The 19,208-nt window shown below is 39.8% G+C and overlaps 1 protein-coding gene across 1 annotated transcript in view; it reads left to right on the plus strand.

The window, feature by feature from the left end:
• Window positions 1-19,208, plus strand: part of LOC134540932 (transmembrane protein 131) — a 56,209-nt gene that overhangs the window by 23,440 nt on the left and 13,561 nt on the right. The window contains exons 8-20 of the mRNA XM_063384012.1: window positions 1,133-1,296; window positions 3,151-3,331; window positions 6,106-6,214; window positions 9,202-9,258; window positions 9,315-9,568; window positions 10,184-10,360; window positions 12,095-12,304; window positions 12,390-12,581; window positions 13,613-13,820; window positions 13,902-14,065; window positions 14,141-14,307; window positions 16,261-16,461; window positions 17,977-18,116. Of these exons, the coding sequence (XP_063240082.1) occupies window positions 1,133-1,296; window positions 3,151-3,331; window positions 6,106-6,214; window positions 9,202-9,258; window positions 9,315-9,568; window positions 10,184-10,360; window positions 12,095-12,304; window positions 12,390-12,581; window positions 13,613-13,820; window positions 13,902-14,065; window positions 14,141-14,307; window positions 16,261-16,461; window positions 17,977-18,116 (2,224 nt within the window). The remainder of the gene's footprint in view (window positions 1-1,132; window positions 1,297-3,150; window positions 3,332-6,105; window positions 6,215-9,201; window positions 9,259-9,314; window positions 9,569-10,183; window positions 10,361-12,094; window positions 12,305-12,389; window positions 12,582-13,612; window positions 13,821-13,901; window positions 14,066-14,140; window positions 14,308-16,260; window positions 16,462-17,976; window positions 18,117-19,208) is intronic.

The raw sequence follows: 19,208 nt of genomic DNA on the forward strand, positions 1-19,208 counted from the left end.
TCTGTGATTTTTAGGGCCGTGTCAATAATTTGAATCAAGCACAATCAATCAATCTGCATATATATATATATACATACATGAGAGAGAAGATGCTACAGGAAGCTCATTGTGCTAGAAAAATACCGCAACAAAATAGTTTGAAAATTACAGTATGCACAAAAATGTTATCTTCATTTGTGTTATTTGTGTTTCAGTGTTTGATCATGATATACTGAACAAAATCATGGCGACAAAAAAGGAGGACATTTATTAACAAAAATTAATTAACACACAAAAAATCACAACTGTTATTTGCCAAATGCAATTTAAGAATGGGTGACCAGAATGAAAATACTAAACTGCAATATGAAGGGAGAAGCTACATAAGACTTCCCATCACAACTGACTCGTTCACACTGAACATACTCACTTTCACGCTCCGAGGTGACTTGCCTCACTCCACTTAATGCTCAACTCGAGAAAGGTTGATAGAAAAGCGGCTTGACAGAGGTCGCAAGCCCTTAAATGCCAAGCAGAATATCTACCCGTGCATGCTCAAAGTTTGATCAGGGGAGGGGAGACACGCAATGTAACACCAAAAGAGCAACTGTGGGCAGCCTAGGGTTACGTAACTCCTCTCACACAAGACATGTTCTGAAACTTCATCTGAAGCTTTGGACATTTAAAAGTTCACTGGTTTTCTAGCACAGTTTTATCAGTAATTTTTAAAATTTGTATTTTTGTGCGACTTGTTGGATTGTTGTGGTTGACGAAAGAGTATACAAATATGAATAATATACTATTCGTTTTCAATTCAACCTCAAATACTAACAGTTCTAAATGATAAATTTTCATTTCCTTATGAATATTTGACATAGTATACCTCGTGAGTTTACCGTATACGAACATTCACTGGTAAGATTGTCATTTTTGTGATATAGTAAATACCCTGTTTTGATGTTTAACGGAACTTCGGAATCAAAAATACGAGCGACAAGCGACATTTTTTAACATGCAACAAGTGTTAAAAAGTTTTTTTTTTTTTTTTTCGCTACTATCTCGCTGAACAGTAACTGAAAAAAATCAGGTAAACAATTCAAGCATAACATATTCGTCGTTTCAAGTTTGTGGAGTGTTGTTGTGGTGCTCGCAGGTGCTGGAGGCGTACAGCAGCGGAGCAGACTTCCAGCTGGAGCTGCCCTCTGGAGCCTCGGACGCCCCCTTGCAGCTCTGGCAGATACCTCCCTTCCACACCAGGCCCGTGGTGAAGATACGCTTCGTGGCCCGCGCACATCGCAACCACACCGCCTACGTCAGGTCACTAGCGCAGCGCCAGTCCACATCTTAGAGACTGTCCAACATCTTTTGTTGTATTGTGGTGAAAAAAATTCTTATAAAATGTAAAATGTTGTATTTATATGGTAAAGTAGGTGTTATTTTCATGAAATATCATGATCTGGTGATGTATTAATAACACTTTTTGGTAAAAATTCTATGTGGGAGTGTATTTTTCTGTCGAGAAAATTTAGATGCTCAAAATAACTATTTCTATTGATAAATGAGATTTAAAAAAGAAAATTGCTGTAGTATAATGATACAGTTATGGACCGGATTCAATAACAGTTGGAAAAAGTAAAGAAAAAGTTCATCCAGCAGGAGTGGGAACAGGACTCTAAAAGAGAAGCCACGGACATCACGTGTGATGGGAACCAGTGAGCGTGAACACACAGCGTGCCTGTGACGGCCTAGGAGTTGTCCACTTGTTACTAATGAGTCACATCTTTCACAATTACAATTGTGACTCTAAATGATAATTGTAGTTCCCATGAAAGATAAATACATCTGCACCCGTGCACTCACACCCACACATACTCGCACCCAAATACAAACATTTTTAACTGCTTTAATAGTGTCCAGACAGAGAGAGAATAGTGTGAGGAATTTTTTCAAATCATCGTGATGGTTTAACAACAATAAAGAAATAATTTCCCAGGTTGGCACCAGATGTCGCTGCCCTGTCTCTCTTTACTTTTTAAATATTACTTTCTAGAACTTTGAAGTAAATTAAACCAGAAAATGTCCAAACATAATTAACACACACGTTTTATTTAACTGACCAACCTGTAGCATTACAAGAATACAAAAAAACCTGAAACTTTATGTAAAACCTAATCAAAATTAATAATTATTAAGATTATTTAACATAAACAAAAATCCTTAAATTCCTATACATAATAGAAGAAAAATGATTATAAAATATTTATGGACATAATGAAAAAAATACTACCAATCTTAACACATTTTTAGTTAAGGTATGTATGATTAGGAGGCTCTGCAGTTATGCAATATTACAATATCTCACCTAGAATATTAACTTCTTTTACGGTGAGGATGATATATTTTATTGTCTGGTGAGATAATTCAATAACACACTTTTAATACGTATTTTTACAACTATTTAACTGTTTGTAAAAACATAATACATAGTAAGAATATGGTGTTGTTATTGGCGTGCACTGTGCGTTCATGCAGTGCATGAAATGGGAATGTTTTCTTATGCGTTCCATGCAGGTCCTGCTTATTTTTTTGGGGATTACGATATAGTTTTTGTGTATTAATTATATTATATTATATTATATTGATGTGGCAGTGCTCCCAGCGTCTCAACATTGTAGCTGTATTTGTAACTGAAACAAGCACCACTGTGGGGTGTGTGTAAGTTGGCTTGAGGCAGTGTTAATGTGCAGGATGAATGGAGTGCGTGTGTGCATGTTGGAGGCAGTTTTCGTGTGTGCAGGTGGAAGGTATTGTGCATGTATGCAAGAAGATGGCATTGTGGGTATTGTGCTGGCTGAAGGCAAAGGCAGTGTGCATGTACGCAGGCAGATGGCAGTGTAGTTGTATTTCTGGCTGAATCAGGCACGTGTATAACGGCCGAAGAGCAGCGTGCAGGTGTTCAGGCTGAATGCAGGTGTGTGTAGGCCAGCTGAAGAGCAGTGTGCGTGGGTGCAGGCTGAATGCAGGTGTGTGTAGGCCAGCAGAAGGCAGAGTGCGTGTGTGAAGGCAGATGGCAGTGTGCGTGAGTGGCTGAAGGCAGTGTGGTGGCTGGCTGACGGCAGTGTGGCAGCGTGGCAGTGTGGTGGCTGGCTGACAGAAGGCCCGTGCGTGCAGGTTGCGGGTGAGCGGGCGCAAGGAGGCCCTGGTGGTGCCGGTGGAAGTGCAGGTGGGGCCCCGCCCCGGCCTGTATGCCCTGGACGACCTGCTGGACTTCGGTTTCGGCAGCAGCTGCGACCAGCCACGCCAGTTGCGCTTGCTGCTCTACAACTCGGGCTCCAAGTCTCTGCGCATACAGGTACCCGTGCTTCAACATTCCCCACTGTTATTACTGACAATATAACATTACTGCAATTTACTTTGTGCATTTCATATTGTTAATATTGCCTTCTCTAGTCGTTCACTATAGAGGCTGATTGCCCGGCGTTAAGAAGAAAACATGTATGTGTGTGTCACACATGGACTGCCTGCATTTTAGTGAATTGTTAAGTTAAACATAGTTATTACAAGATGTCTGAAAGAAATAAAAATATAAGAATCAAGTCTGGTTCGTTACTCATATTTAATGATTAATAGCCTGTTTTGAATGGTTAGTTGAGTAAACTATAAAGCAGAAAAATTAACAATTATTAAGTATTATTTTTCCAAATAAATTGAAAATAAAACGGGCCAGTGTACAACATTTTCTTAAATAGCAGTTATCCTAATTCTGCTGATAACAATTAAGACCATTTTTTTTTTTTTTTTTGCAGATGAGTCCATTTGAGATAGTTTTGTTTATAGCCAATTTTATGGTCCGAAACATGTGATACATTTACTGAAATTAACTTGGACTTGGCTGATACTGCATGCCAGGCATGGGATGGGGGGAGGGAGTAAATACAAAATCAGGAGAAAATGAAGCCAGAAAAAAAGAACTTAAAAACTGCATGACCAATGGAAAAAGTAAAAGAGGAAGAGGGACTTAAACCACCCTAGTTTACAGAAATTGCGTAATTATCCTTTCCGTAGTTGCACTTCTGGATTAATTGATGCAGAGCTGCTGGAGAATACGTGCATGAAGTTACACAGAGACTGCCTCAAGGGATTATTGATGAACATAGTAAGAGATGCCCTTGGGGGTTCAGAAGAGAAATTAGTTTTGTGGGGAAATGGTGGTGCATTGAGGCAGGACTGACAGGTGGTGCTTGAATGCCAGATGGATAGACCTGTGTGAATATTCAAAAATTTTGGGATACAAATATGAATAATATACTATTCGTTTTCGATTCAACCTCAAATACTAACAGTTCGAAATAATAAATTTTAATTTGCTTATCAATATTTGACACTGTATTCCTCGTGAGTTTATCATATACGAAAATTCACTGGTAAGATTTTCATTTTTGTGATATAAATACACTGTTTTGATGTTTAACGGAACTTCAGAATCAAAAATACGAGCAATAAGCAACATTTTTAACATGCAACAAGTATTAAAAAGTGTTTTTTTTTTCCGCTACTATCTCGCTAAACAGTAACTGAAAAAATCAAGTAAACAATTCAAGCATAGCATATTTGTCATTTCAAATTTAAAAACAAATAATGATTTGTATTCTTTTCGTCACACGCACTGCAAGTGGGGAAAAATAAATGCCAACAACCACGAACTACACCACCACAAAACACGGTCACTTCATTGAGATGGGTGTTAAAAAAAGTAATAATTATTGTTTCAACTGCGTATAAATCGATAGCTACAATCTATCTAACACCATGCGATACAAGAGCAGCTTGCTTGCTGTATAGATGTATGACGAAACAGGCGTTGTGACTCAAAAGTATATAAATAATCTAAATAATGGTTTAAGATTCAAGATGAAATTAGCAAAAAAGTGTGTTTATAATATTGCTGAATAAAATACAAATTTCTTGGCACCATTTAACAACAAAAACTCTGGAATAACTAGGGTTTCAATATGTAAATGTAAGCTTTTTCTGCTGTATTCATGCAATGGATATCATGATACTGTGCATGAGGACGGAGGGAACTGTAGCTTACCACATCACAGTCCTGTGGTTAATTCTTCAGTCAGGTCTGCGTGCCCACCCATGTGGTGGTGCCCTCGTTAATCATGAATATTTTCTCTCTTTAAAGATGTACATTTCCCTGGACATCAATTTTGATGCAGAGTGTGTAGTTGGCAAAGTGGTAATTTTTTTTTTTTTTCATTTCAACATCATCTCTGAGTTGAGAACTACTACACTGAGGACATTGCCATCTAATAGACTTTAAAAAAAAAAATTGTGCAGTGACCTCCAGTTCCCCAGTTGATTGTATCCTCAAGTTATCGCGATTTTTCAGCGATCCAGCGGTGGAACGCCAAATTACATTGAACGAAGAACCTTTCCAATGAAAATAATATTATGCCTAACCAAAGGAAAGTATTTCTGTTACATAGCCGAACCAGTACATCCGTCGCTTTTCTTAAAAGAAATTGCAAAAGGTAAAATTACATTAATAGCACTCAAAAGTGTTAATAAATAGTGTGCACTGGCCTGCATTTTAAATCTTAAAAAAATATATATATATTAAAAAAAAAAATAATAATTTCTGTAATGAAGTCTCTAAAACAAAAGTTCAACATTTCATTGTAACCAATCTTTTTAATGTTTAGTCTACTTACTTTTTGAGAATCTTTGTCATTAAATGTTCTTCACAAACTGGAGAAACAATTTTAATTTTTTAACAATTATTTTTTCTTAACTCTTAAATCTCGGGAGAAAAGTCTGTAAAATACTCATATTCAATCTACAGCGATATAGTGAAGTAATTAATAAGTTTTATTTTTAAAATTATTTTTATTTTAAATTATGATTCTAAAAGCCTTCTGGAGGCCTGGACAGCAGCCTATAACAGTAGGCTGTGATCTTAATTATGTTTGTAAACGTTAACATCCTCCAGTGTCAACTTCCAATTTTATGTACACAAGTAATAAACCGACTTTGAGGGAAGGGAAATGTTTATAAATGTTTCCAATTGTTATAATTTACTATGAGTTTACTTCATGTTTCTTCTTGTATGTTTTACAGAGCATCGTGGCAAAACCAGCTTCAAAAGCTCTCAAAATTGATTTCCAGCCAATAAAAGTGCCCCCAGACTCAAGGATTCCTACAAGAGTGGCTGTGTTAACTTTCAACTGTAAGTACTCGGCAGTTGATGTAATTGGTGGTCGTAGTCACAGACTCGGTCTCTTTGTTTGTTTTGGTCAGAAGATTTGTTTGTTTGCTTGTGATGTGGAGTTGGCCGTGTGTAGCAGGGCCACGCAGGAGTTCTGTACTAACTCATATTCCAGGCTGTACTCATCTTGTTCTCAGCATTCTGTAATTTGTGCAATGTCCCGTGCCTCCGACGAGGCACTGAAAAAGTCAAACCAAGTCGGGAGGTTTTCAATAAAAAAAGTGCAAAAAAAAGAAACTTACAAATTTAGAAAATCGTCAATAATCCATCCCGATATTTGGAATGCACTTGTGATTGTGTCTAAAAAAACAAAATGGGAAGAAAATTCACAAATAAGGAAGACGGTAAAGGGCAATTATTAATAAATGTGCATATTTTAAAACTACAAAATTTAAAGTAAAAACAAAGGATGTTACTTTGTTTGAAAAAAATCTTTTAACTTGAATAGCCTGGTAAACAATCCAATATATACTGTAATTATTTAATAAAGAAGGTACCAAACCTTAAATAGAGTTTTCTCAAAAAGTCATAAAACAAGCAGTATTGATAACTTTTTTTTATAGTCATCTTAGTACTGTAAAAGTAAGTAAAAAATATCAAGGCAATGTGTAACATAATTAAAAAAAAAAAAGTTTTATACAATATGTTAATTAAATACATACATAAAATTTTATTTAAAAATTTGAAATTATTAGTTTTGTGGTTTTGAATATTTCTTTTGGTTGTTAAAAGAACTGTTATGTTAGAGTAACGTGTACTCCATAACTTTGCTTTAGCGACACTGGCACCTCACTGTTAATGTGGCGATGATCACTTGTCGCAAATGAAAAGGATAACTAGTCCTGTATGGGTACCCTCACGATTGTACAAATTCTGGTTAACTAAAACAAAAACTAGGTGCAAGTGATAATACAATACTAAATCGCATGCTTGCTTACAACTCATGGTAAGAATGGTCTCTTAATGCGTTAACCCAAAATTCACTAAAACTCCACTTGGGCCTATACTGCCGCCTGTGGTTGAATCTTATAATTTGAAACAATGTCCAAAAAAATGTCTTAGGGGGAGGCCACACAGACGGCTATGCTACGTCTGCGATAGCCTAGTTCGCGATGTCAGAGAGATGCAGACACTGGGATTCAAGTGATGATTCCAACCATGATAATATTCTGTTGACTCACAGTACGTAAATGTAAAAATTAATGGGTTCATGATGAATGAAGAAAGAAACAAATAAAATGGAAGATTTCATCAATTGATGAAACAGTTGCATGAGATCGAAGCCAAATTTATGTATTATTTCAGAATAAAAACATTTCAGTTCAATAGCAATCCCTTAAAATCAAATCCCAGTCATTATCTCGCATATCCTGCTTTCTAGTCTTCTATCGATTTATTCCATAAACGTGGATATTTTCTTACTCCTTCAATAAAATTTTCCATCAACATGATACTAATTTAAAGCAAACACAGAATTACAGCACAATTCTGCACGAAAATAGATGTTTTTGTTTAACTGAGTATGCGCAAAGTCAGTGACGTTTCAAAAAAATAGCCGAGGACCAAACGCCTGGCGATGTAGCCAACATAGCAAACATAGTGCCCTGTGTGGCCGTTGCCTAACAGCACGACTTGGCCCGCAGGTATGAAGTTATATGAAAATTACATAAAAATATTATTGGTTAGTCTTCACTCAAACCGCAACTGCTCCCATTGGCTTCCAAGGGACAGACGAATTCACTTCCTCTCGTTTGGATGGAAGTGAAGTCTTGGGCCAATCACAGAGCATATTAAAAATTCCAAACAATAACAATTTACTGATGTAATTTTCAGACACATTATGTCTCCCTGCTTCCAAAGAACAATGGCAACTTATACATAAAAAAATTGAACACACGTTAAACTTAACCACCAGTCAAAGTATAGGTAAATTATCATTCAGCGGCTGTGACAAATTAAATAAAGTTAACTGTCAGAAATAATAGAAAACATGACCTGAAGTAAACCTCGCTAAAACACACATACATACATCTAATATATTTAAAAAGTTAAACATTCACAATATTCCAGAAAGCCAATAATTTGTTGAAAATTACATAAATCATTGTAAGTTTTTAACATAATATGTTTTAATTCTGTTCAGTGACTTTTAAAAGGGACCATTTGTATATATTTCTCATTTGTCTGTGCTTGGAGCGTGGACATGTCTCAGTGTTTTTCTTTTTGTTTGTTGGTTGGATGTGGACGAAACTTTCTCCTTGCTTGTGTGTCCAACAAAGGACAGTAAAAATTAAGATGGCCTCCTAGACACAAGTTGGTGCTGGGCGCTGCTAGAATTCACCAATTTTTGGGTGAATTCTTTAACTTCCGTAGTCACGGAACAAATTCCTTTTTAATTATTGGTAATAAAGGTCAACTAGCTTCTGTCCACTAAAAATATTATAACTACAAGTTTTTGCTTGTATGCAGAGAAAATTATTCGATAATGCTCAAAAATTTAAAATGAAATTGCTGTGACTCACCGTAAGTAATGTTGTCGGGTCAAAACATCTTCTATTCCGTAGGAAGTGTTGGGAAACTCCCAACTGACGACGCACCGACTAAACTTGGCGTTGCAGGCCGTTGCGTTGGCAGGCAGTTTTTTCTCATCGGGGTCTCCGCCGATGCCCGCTCAGTAGCGTCGCACAGCCGGTAAACAAGGCTTCAACTCCATTAAATTTATTCAAATGCCGTACCACACTAGCACCATATTTATTCGCACATTTAAAGCCAAATTTCCCATCAGTATCAAGATTCTTACCTTTATTGCGAAGTTAGATTCAACTAGTATTTTACAAATTTTTAAAAATAAGTACTAAGAGTATTTTCCAATCCCGCAGCTGGCCTGGGACACATACTTGAAGGGCAAGCAACTTGAGGTGACGGCGTGCTGTCACGGCTGCTTGCAGGGACGAGCGTTCCAGGAGGCGTGCAGTCTGGTCGCATCTTCGTCAAGGGCAAGCAAGGCCAGCACAGACTGGTGTGACTTGAGGTGAAGGCGTGCTATCACGTCTGCTTGCAGGGACGAGCGTTCCAGGAGGCGTGCAGTCTGGTCGCATCTTCGTCAAGGGCAAGCAAGGCCAGCACAGACTGGTGCTCCCTTACGTGGCTCACGCGCTGGAGGGTTGTCTAGTCTTCAATGCATCGCTGGCTCAGTTTTGTCACGAGGGAGAGCTAGCACGCTCAGTGCGTCACTTCTCCGTAACCAACACGTTCTCGGTGCCCGTGGCTGTGCTGAACGTGTCTCTGCATCGCGATGCTCAGCCTTTTTTTCAGGTGATTCTTTATATCAAGTGCCTTTAGTTTTTAGCTATTTTAGTTGAGATTAATTTAGCTGAAACTTAAAAGTCATGTTGAAATACGTATTAAAAATAGGACTTCATAAATGTAATGTCAGAGTGATTACTAACAAAATGATTGAAGGTACTAACTTGTAAGGTACAAATAAGTCAAAAATTACACTTTGGAATTTGGAAAATAGTTTTGCCTGCTTGCAGTATTTATATTTATATTAAATAAGAAATGGTTAGTTCTTAATGTTGCCAGCTTCACTAGTCAATTTTTTTTCTATTAAATTGACTTGCAAGCAGTTAAAATATACTTCCTGTGTGTTGGTATTTATCTGCTGTCAATACACGATGTGTCATTGCACCCCAGGATGTGTGGAAGTTATTTGCAAAGTGTATTATAGTTTTTGTCGTGTCGATTGAACTTTTTTTATCATTTGTGTTCAGATGTTTATTGGTTCTAGTGTGCACAGTTTGAGTTTGCTCACTTTCCACATACATAAATATAACAGTTGCGCCTGCCACACTGTACCTGACACAGGTAAAATGCTTTGTGTTACATCTGTGCGCAAGTATTATCAAAGTGTGTGCCTGTTTTTGGCAGGTGGAGAACTTCGTTCCGAGAGTGCTGAGTGCGGGAGAAAGCAGCGTTCTGTTCCAGCTATCTCTCGGCAAGAACATATCCGTTACTGATGTAAAGTTGGAGACAAACTTGTGGCTTCACACGAATGTGTCGAGGGTGTTTGTTCCGGTTCTCTGTTACAACGGTCACTTGGATGTGGTGAGTGTGGTTCAGGTAGATAGAAGTGCAGAATGTGTAGTTTTTTGCTCACACGATACAGACTACTTCGTTTTGTTTGCCGGGAAACACATAAAAGGGGAACCCAAAAAAAAATACACTGGATTTTTGACATTTAAAAATTATTTATTACTTTTTTACCTTCAAAGTTCTTTCCATTAGATGCGATGCACTTGTAAACCTTTTTTCCCACTGTTGAAGCACCTCTGGAACTCTTCAACTTTGATATCCTCCAGTTCCGTTTGCGAAACTGTTTTTTTACTGCCTCCACATCATCGAAATGCTTCCTTTTTAGATTTTTCTTCATTTGGGGAACAGGAAAAAGTGGCACGGGGCAAGGTCTGGTGAATACGGAGGGTGGGGGACGACAGACCACCCCTGAGAGGCCAAATAGCAGTTCACTCTTAAGGCCGTGTGTGCGGGGCGTTGTCGTGATGAAGGAACCAGTCACCCAATTGCCAAAGTTCCGGACATTTTCTCCGCCCATCATCTCCCAAATATCTTAAAACTTCCAAATTAAAGCTCTGGATAACAGTTTGGCCAGGGGGAACAAAATCCCGGTGCACAATTCCACTAAAATAAATAAACGACAATGATCATCGTCTTAACATTCGACCTCACTAGTCTTGCTTTTTTTGGTCTGGGGGAGTTGGAGTCTTTTCCACTGGCTTGACGCTTGCTTGTTTCCTGGGTCGTACCGTAACAACTGATTTTGTCACTTTGTTTTAAAAAGTTATATTTACAAATTAATTATTGTTTGTAAAAAATTGTAATTATTAAAAATTTATATAAAATTATATATCAGTAAATGTTAGTAAAACAATAACGAACACTGCAAATATTATTTATTTAAAAGTATGTATTATAAACAGGAATGCAAGTTTGGGTAAAATATGACTGGAGACAACTTTTTTTTCTGCATACAATATAAACTAGGCTAATTCTTAGTAAAAGCATAATATTTGGACAAGTGATGTGTTCCTGGTTGAAATGACTAGCATTTAATATACTCTCATCAGCTTAGTAAGCAGGTGCAAGTAGTGACACACACATTTGCACTTCATTACTCATCAAGTCATCAATATAGGTGTTGCCTTGTCTTTCCCTTTATTTGCTCCACTCCCACAAAATGACAAGAAATAGTAGCATGCCCTCATTACTCGCTTGGGGAAGAGGATGAGAAAGAAAAGAAAAGAAAAAAAAACTGTAGATGGGGAAGGCACAGGTGTCAAAAGTAGTATTCTTTTCCTTAGTATTTTTTGTTAGATACTGCATGGGAAGGGGGGAGAAATGGTCTTAAAGGCTGGAGAGAGAAAGAGAGACACATGAAGGACACCAGTGCCGTGTTTTCTACACGGCAGTAAGCTGAGACACGGACCATAAAAAACATCAATTGTATTCTACTGGAGACAGATATGTGGTGCGGTCCATATTCAGGAGCGACCCTTACCGTGACAATGTTAAGATTTTTATGACCAAAATACAAATTCTACCCATACTCAGGGTCGATCCTCCTGCAGCAAATACGGTACTTATGTTATAGATTTTATACCATCAAATATATCCTTTGAATTATGAATGCTAAAGTCTTGAACCTCATCAACATGATCCGTCGAGCAATGAAGTGACACTGTTGAGGAACGATGTAAGCCCGGGCTATCCTCGGGAGCTCCGGGCACGCCGAGACTTGCGTGCTGACGGCGTGTGCGGTGGCAGGCAGGAGGCGCGCGGCTGGACCTCGGGCTGCTGGGAGTCGGCGCGAGCGTGCTGCACCATCTCGCCGTGGTCAACAGGAACCCCTCGGCCGTGCATCTGCTCGACTGGGGCACCAACGCCTCGTGGACGGGCGCGCAGCTGCTGGGCACCGCGCACGGCGACGCCTCCCTCGCGTTGGCCGGCCGTGCCTTCCACGACCTCGTCAACACGGTGAGTGCACGGCCTCCTCTCTCCGGCTCCCCCGGGGCCCCGTGCGCGCTTCTGACCGCGACGGTGGTGCGCGTGTGTGTGTCAGACGGAGCTTCTGCCCGGCCACTTCGCCGTGCTGGCCGTCACGGCGACTGCCCCGTCGCGGGAGGGTCCTCTCTGGGCCAGCCTCCAGCTGCGCACGCAGTTCCAGAGGCTGTCCGTGTCGCTGGAGGGGCAGGTGGCACACGGCTCCCTGCGCACCGTGCCGCCGACCGTGCTGCTTGCCGACTGCTTCCCGGTGAGACGCGTGCCGACTTGGCTGTGGAAGCTGGAAGCTCATGTTAGGGAGTGGGATCTTTATACGAGTTCATTGTTATACATAAAAATGCAAAATACAAAAATTTAAAAATCCAAGAAATGTCTATGAAAGAAAGTGCTAGACACAGAATAATTTTTTACAAATGTAAACTGTTAAAAAATAATTATAATATGGTTACGGGTACCCGTGTACCTGAAAATAAATACTTACTAAGAGTGACAATGTCTCGCTGTGCATGGAGCGTGCGGGCAATTAGAGTGCCGCGATTGCTGCCTTGTCGGGGTCGGGGAACTTTGGCAATCCAGTGGTCGTAGGTGGAAAAACGCTCACCTGCAGGAGACATGTAAATACTAAAGCTTGTGATAAACCGGCACTGAAGAGTACGGAAAAAGAGGTTGGAAGTGCTATGTATATAATATATGGAGCTCGAAATTGTTCTTCAAAAGGGGTAGGAGTAGAAAGATATGTTTAAACAAAGTTAATATACTTAAATCTAAACAAAACATGTCATAAAACTAACCAAAAAGAGCATGAGCACATTCTTAAAAATACCGTATACGTATAACTTTTTAAGACTCAGACTGCAAAGTCACTTTGATTTTCTCATGATTCTTAATCTTTTTTTCAGAATCTTTTATTATTGTTTTGGTTATTTTTATAATAAAAGTATGTTAAAGTTTTCTCTTATCGCCAAATATTATACGTTTTTCTAATGGTTCTTTCAAATTGTATATATATTAAGTATGTAATGTTTAATTTTTTTATTAATATATAATACAAAATATTTCACAAGATAATCAATATAAATAGTCAAAAAGCTAACTGATTTCACCCCTCTCTTGCTTCCTATATTAATATTGAATGTTGCTTTTGTACAGTTACAGTTTTAAGTATACTATTTTTATTAGCTGTGAACCAAAGTTGCAATATTATTTATTTAATTATATACGTAGTTGGGTTGTGTGAGAAAGCAACAAGGGCAAGGAGGGCGAGGCGGTGACTGTGCGCAGGGCAGAGTGTGCAGCGAGCGAGTGGAGGTGCGCTCCAACTTCTCGAGGGCCATGACCGTGCTCGGCGTGGCCAGCGTGCCCCCCGACGCGCGCCTGTGGTTCCGGCCCGAGGACACGGTCGTCGCCCCCCGGGCCACCAGCGCGCTCGGCCGGCTGCTGTTCGACTGCAGCGCCAGCCACCGCTACCTCGGCGCGCACAACTCCTCAGGTCTGTCACACGCTCTCTCTCTCTCTCTGTGTGTGCTCTGTGTGGCGTGCCGTGTGGTCTGACCGCCACGCCCGTGCGCAGCCGGCGCCTGGCACTGGCTCCAGACGCTGGCGCTGCCCCCGCACACGGCCGACCACGACTCCGCCCTGTTCTCCGCCCGCCAGCTGCTGTTCCAGCAGTCCCCGCGCAGGCTGCCCTTCGCCGTGCGGCTGGACACGAGCGCCGTGCGCGGGCACGTCTTCCAGGTGGGTCCCGGCCCGCCCCCACTCCTCCTCGTGCCGGCGCGCGGACGCGTCTGCAGGGGCCCCCCCGTGTTGCAGGCGGAGGCACGGCTGACGTGGCCGCTGCTCGCCAACTGGTCCCTGGTGCGGCTGCCCCTCACGCAGGTGGGCAACACGACGCGCGCCGCCGTCAGCCTGCACAACCCCTCGCGCGTCGTCGTGGTGGCGCAGCTGGTGCTGGACTGGGCCTACCCGCATCCCGACCGGTGAGCCGCCCCGCTCGTCCGTCGTCTCCTACGCTTCTCGTGTGGAAACACACGAGGGGTCGGATATAGAATTCAGTACCAAGTGTTAATTTAGATTTCATTCACTTAAAATTTATTTTTTATAGAAATGGAAAAAAATTTGACAATACTTCATGTTGTTTAAATCTTTAGCCTTTGCTTTTCTAACTTAAGACTGAGTGAAGCAACACTGTCATTTTAAAATTAGAATATTATATTGTGCCTACACTTGCAAATAATTATAATTTCAAATATTTAAATAAGTCTGTGAAGAGTCTCACAGACAGACACTCCAGTTTTTGTTGCTGGTTGATTCCCAATATCTCTCAGAAACTAATTCTGGACTATTCATATAGCATAAAGTACTCATAATGACAGTTAAAATATATTCAAGTATAGTAGTACAGATCAACATACGTATTATAAAAGTTATTTTAAAATGACCTTAGAGTTCAAATCATATGGGAGTATACATGTGAATAAGCAGTGCTTTTATTCCAGTAATCACTCTATAACTCAATTATAAAATCATGAAAGAATTTTTTTTTTAAGATATATGTCTCAGTAATTTGTAACAACATTGAACTATAAAAATAAAAGTCAAATATTGGTGTATGGCATTATAGCTTCAAAATAATATCAGATAACATGGCATCTGACAACTAACATCAATTTGAACATTAAAGTTCCTAAATATTTATAAAAATACTAATTGTTAACTGAAATAAGATTAATGGATACATACAACATAGAAAATCATAACTACCTATTTATAAACTAAAGCAAAATTCTATTATGGAAAATTATTGAAAACTTGCATGGCTTATTATCATTATTTAAAAGGTTATGCTAAACTTTCATACGCAGAGTAATACAAAATCATAGTCCCGTTGTACAAAAATAAGAACTTCTCTCAGGAAGTAGAAGCATAGGTTCCTATCTACCTCGCTCGCAAGTATCTGTAGCTCGTTACCTCTGTAGCAACGTATTTGAAGACCCTTCAGCTAGTGCCTCGCCCCCTCCAGGCCCCTTATCATCATACCACCCGCCAACTTGTGTGTTAGTGCCCTGCAAGAAGCACGCTTACTGCCAGCGCTGTGTACCCTCCTAATTACCTCATTCCACTAATTGTCTTTTTATTTATATTCAGGGTTCAATCCTTGCCAAGTGTTTATGTTTTCAGTTATGCCATACGAACAGTGCACTTCTGGAATGTACCCTCACGTGGGCGGTTTACATTCAAACTTAAATACTAAATATGTTAAATTATAAGTCAACATAATACATAATAATTAATTGTAAATTAGTAATAAGTATGTGAAGGGTTGTACTATGTACTATCGTATTTTAACAACATTTTAACAGTCTTGACAAGCAAACTGTGTCACTAAATAATTGATACGTCACTGGAAGCCTGCAACATACACAAGAAGCTTGCCTAAAACATGAGCAGATGAAACTATGACTTGACAAAGCTTTCAAAGAATTTACGTAAAGAAAATAGAAAATACCGATTGAACATACTGTAATTACACGTAATTGCCTGTAATTACAGGCACGTTCGGGACACACTCGCGCCCTGCACTGCCTCATGGTCGTTCGTTGACTTCGGTGCAACATTTACGTAACAACTCCAAATAACGGTAAATAAAGATTCGATTTAAACGAGTTGGTCCCAAGTCTGCATGTTCCTGAAGGCCTCATGTAAATGACTCATGTTGTATTAGGCATGAATATGTCTTACTATGCACATATTACAGCAGGATATATATTTTTAGGGATACAAAATAAGCTATAGTTTACACCGTGTATATTTTTCTGACAATGTTTGAAATAAAAATGTAGATTTTATCTGTTTCAAAACAAGTTGTCAGTAGATCTATCGCGTGTTCAATAGCAAAAGTGCGTTGCTGTGACGTGCGATTGTTGGTGCAGGCCCAGGAACAGCTCTGAGCGAGGACTGTGGCGCTTGCAAGACCCCGACGGTCGCACGGCGCAGGATCTGCAGGAGGAGCTGGGCGTGCCGAGCCACGAGGACAGCGTGACAGCAGTTCTGTACCCCGGCCAGAAGAAGCTGTTCACACTCGCCTTCACACCGCACTCACCCGGCCAGCACCACGCCTCTCTCTTCATCAGGTACTGCACCTCTACTTGGGGTCTCCCTCACTCGGGAAGGGGCTACGAGGGTCTCCTCGCCACAGGAGGCACGGCTCAGTCGCGAAAAGCACTGCCAAGGCACGGGTGGCAGGTGTTACCCCTGCCAGAGCATGCACTAATTTTCAGTCGATAATTGATTGGTCACGACAGTATGCGGTGCAAGGGCGTTTATTGAACCCTACAAGAATCACAGAATCTGGCTCCCCCTGGTACCCACTCATAGCTTCCCCTACGGTGCCAACTGTTAAAAGGACTTGTAACTATCGGGAGGCAGATCTGCCTGCGATGATCTTGAAGACTTCTTGCCGCGTCGGTCGCACAAAGAGGCATCTGTAGACAGATGGGTTGACATGTCTTGAAACAAGACAGTAGGCAATAGTTACCTTTCAATGACTGTTACATTCCAGGTTGGCCCAGCAACGCAACCCAGAATAATAACAAATTACAATTAAAACATTTGAAAAAATTAAGTTTGTAAGTTACATCTTTAGTTTAATTTTAAACGAGCTGCCACGGCCTCACGTCGCGACATTCGCGCGGCATCTGGTTGGCACCACGCAGTTACCTTCCTTTTACAAAGACAAAACAAAGGGAGGCAACCCCGTGGGTCAACCGACCAATCACAATACAGAGTATTTCTCTCTTAGTCTGGAAAGACACATCACATTACCTCAAGACTCGCCCTGATTGCCTGGCAAGACTGCGCCCAGCGAAAGTTCCTGTTTATTACTGCGCAGTAACAATCCACATGCTGGGTTTTTCCAGCAACGCACTAACTTGAGGCGTGATAAATAACCTGCAGGCGACAATTTGTCGCGCCTGTGTCTTTCAGAACCTTTTAGAATGTTCTCGAAAGTTCCATACAGTCTTTATACCAAGAATATGCCTTAAAATTTTGATAAAACCTAATTTATACACCTGTTGATTGTAAATGATAAAGAAAACAATAATAAAACATTACATTTAGTTCTAAACAAAATATAACCCAAATTAATAATATTCACTATCAAAACACAAATGAAATATTTGAAGTACCTATGCATAATAAAAGAAACATTAATAAAAATAATCATAAAATATTCATTTTGTTTTTCAACTAAGCTGTTTCAGCTTGGCCTGGCATGTGGCGATACAGTGATGGCTCGTGGTGTGGGGAGAAAGAGGTACAAAACACCAGCTCTGTTGGAAACGTATCATTTGTTTGTGCATAAATTCGTGAAAAGGACGGAAGAAATTAGAACATTGTGTTTAAACTTCGAAACATCACAATTCGCGTTATTCTTTGAGTTCATCGTGATGTCGACTTTTCCAGGACCCTAACTGTGGTACGTTGTCCGAGTTTATGCGTTATTTAAAACTGGAGCGAGGAATGTGCAACATGGCTATAAGCAACTATACAGTGTGGAACTGGTGTGTTAGTGAGTCTAAAAGAGTGGAGCTGGCGGGGTGGTGTGCGGACGGAACGACAGTGTTGGGGTGTGTGCGGCGCTGCAGGAACAACCTGACGGTGCTGGAAGTCGTGCGGCTGGCGGGGACGGCCGGCGTGCCCCTCTTCAAGTTCGGCAACCGCAGCCCGGCCTCGGACGTGCCGTTGCTGTTCCAGTTGGCGGACAAGCATCTGCACGACTGCACCGGTGCGTCTTCTATATTGCTGCTTATTTCAAGTCTAATCTTTGCTCTTGCGGTTAAAGCCAACGGTAATGTGATTAAATAATTTTTAAGACTAAAAAACGTACCTGTAATATGAACTGAGAGTGCTCTCAGTCAGACATTAATCAATTTATATCTTTTTATTTTTGCATTATAATCAAATAGAAGTTAGTTGCATTTGTATTCTCAAATATATTTGCTAAAGGCCCCTAAAATTACAATTGGGTTCAGAGGTTGCATATTGAGAAAAAAAATTATTTTGTTTTTTGTATTGAAAACATCTTGTGACAAATTCAATATTTATAATTGCGAAGAATTGGAAATAGCACAAATATTGTATGCTGTGAGGTAAAAAAAATTTAAGGATTAGGTAAATGCTTCATGTGTTTCGTAATTATGGTTATTTTCTTTGCCCTGACCTATGAATCCGCTGTGCTATGATTAGATAATAAGAAGTTGGAGTTCAGATCGAAACGTACTACTATTAACTGTGTTTGTGAAAGAGGGAATGTTTTGTATGGTACAATGTCATCATGGTAGACAATATTTGAAAATTCATAGATAGTTTCAAACAGTGTTGACTATAATTCCAAATAGGTTAAAATTGCAGTACATATACTCACTCTTTATTTTAAAGCAACTGTAATAATAGTTTAGTCTAGAAAATAATTTGCAAAGATTTTTAATTTTTTTGGTTTTACGGCACCATTGTGAGAATTACAAGATTACCATAGGAATTATAATATCTTTTAACTCAGTTCATTCACAAAGTATTTGACCAACACACAATTTAACTTTATTTCAGGTCGAAGTTTAAACATTTGATTGTGGTGTTATCACTTTGTGTAATGTGGCATTAGTTTTGGGGGTTTAAGAAGTCACTAGTTTAACAGGCGATATTCTTTTATTTGTGTTCAGACAGTGTGGAACACTTGTGTTCTTTCCAGATACATACTTTGGTTTCTAGTAGGCATGTGCGAGAAAGACTTTTTTGAATTCGAGACGAGATCGAGAAAGCAATTTAAAAATTCTCGAGAATCGAGTCGAGATCGAGAAATCTGTACTTTAGTTAACAG

Source organism: Bacillus rossius, chromosome 17 (genome assembly GCF_032445375.1).
Source record: "Bacillus rossius redtenbacheri isolate Brsri chromosome 17, Brsri_v3, whole genome shotgun sequence".
In the NCBI taxonomy this organism is placed as follows: Eukaryota; Metazoa; Arthropoda; class Insecta; order Phasmatodea; family Bacillidae; genus Bacillus; species Bacillus rossius.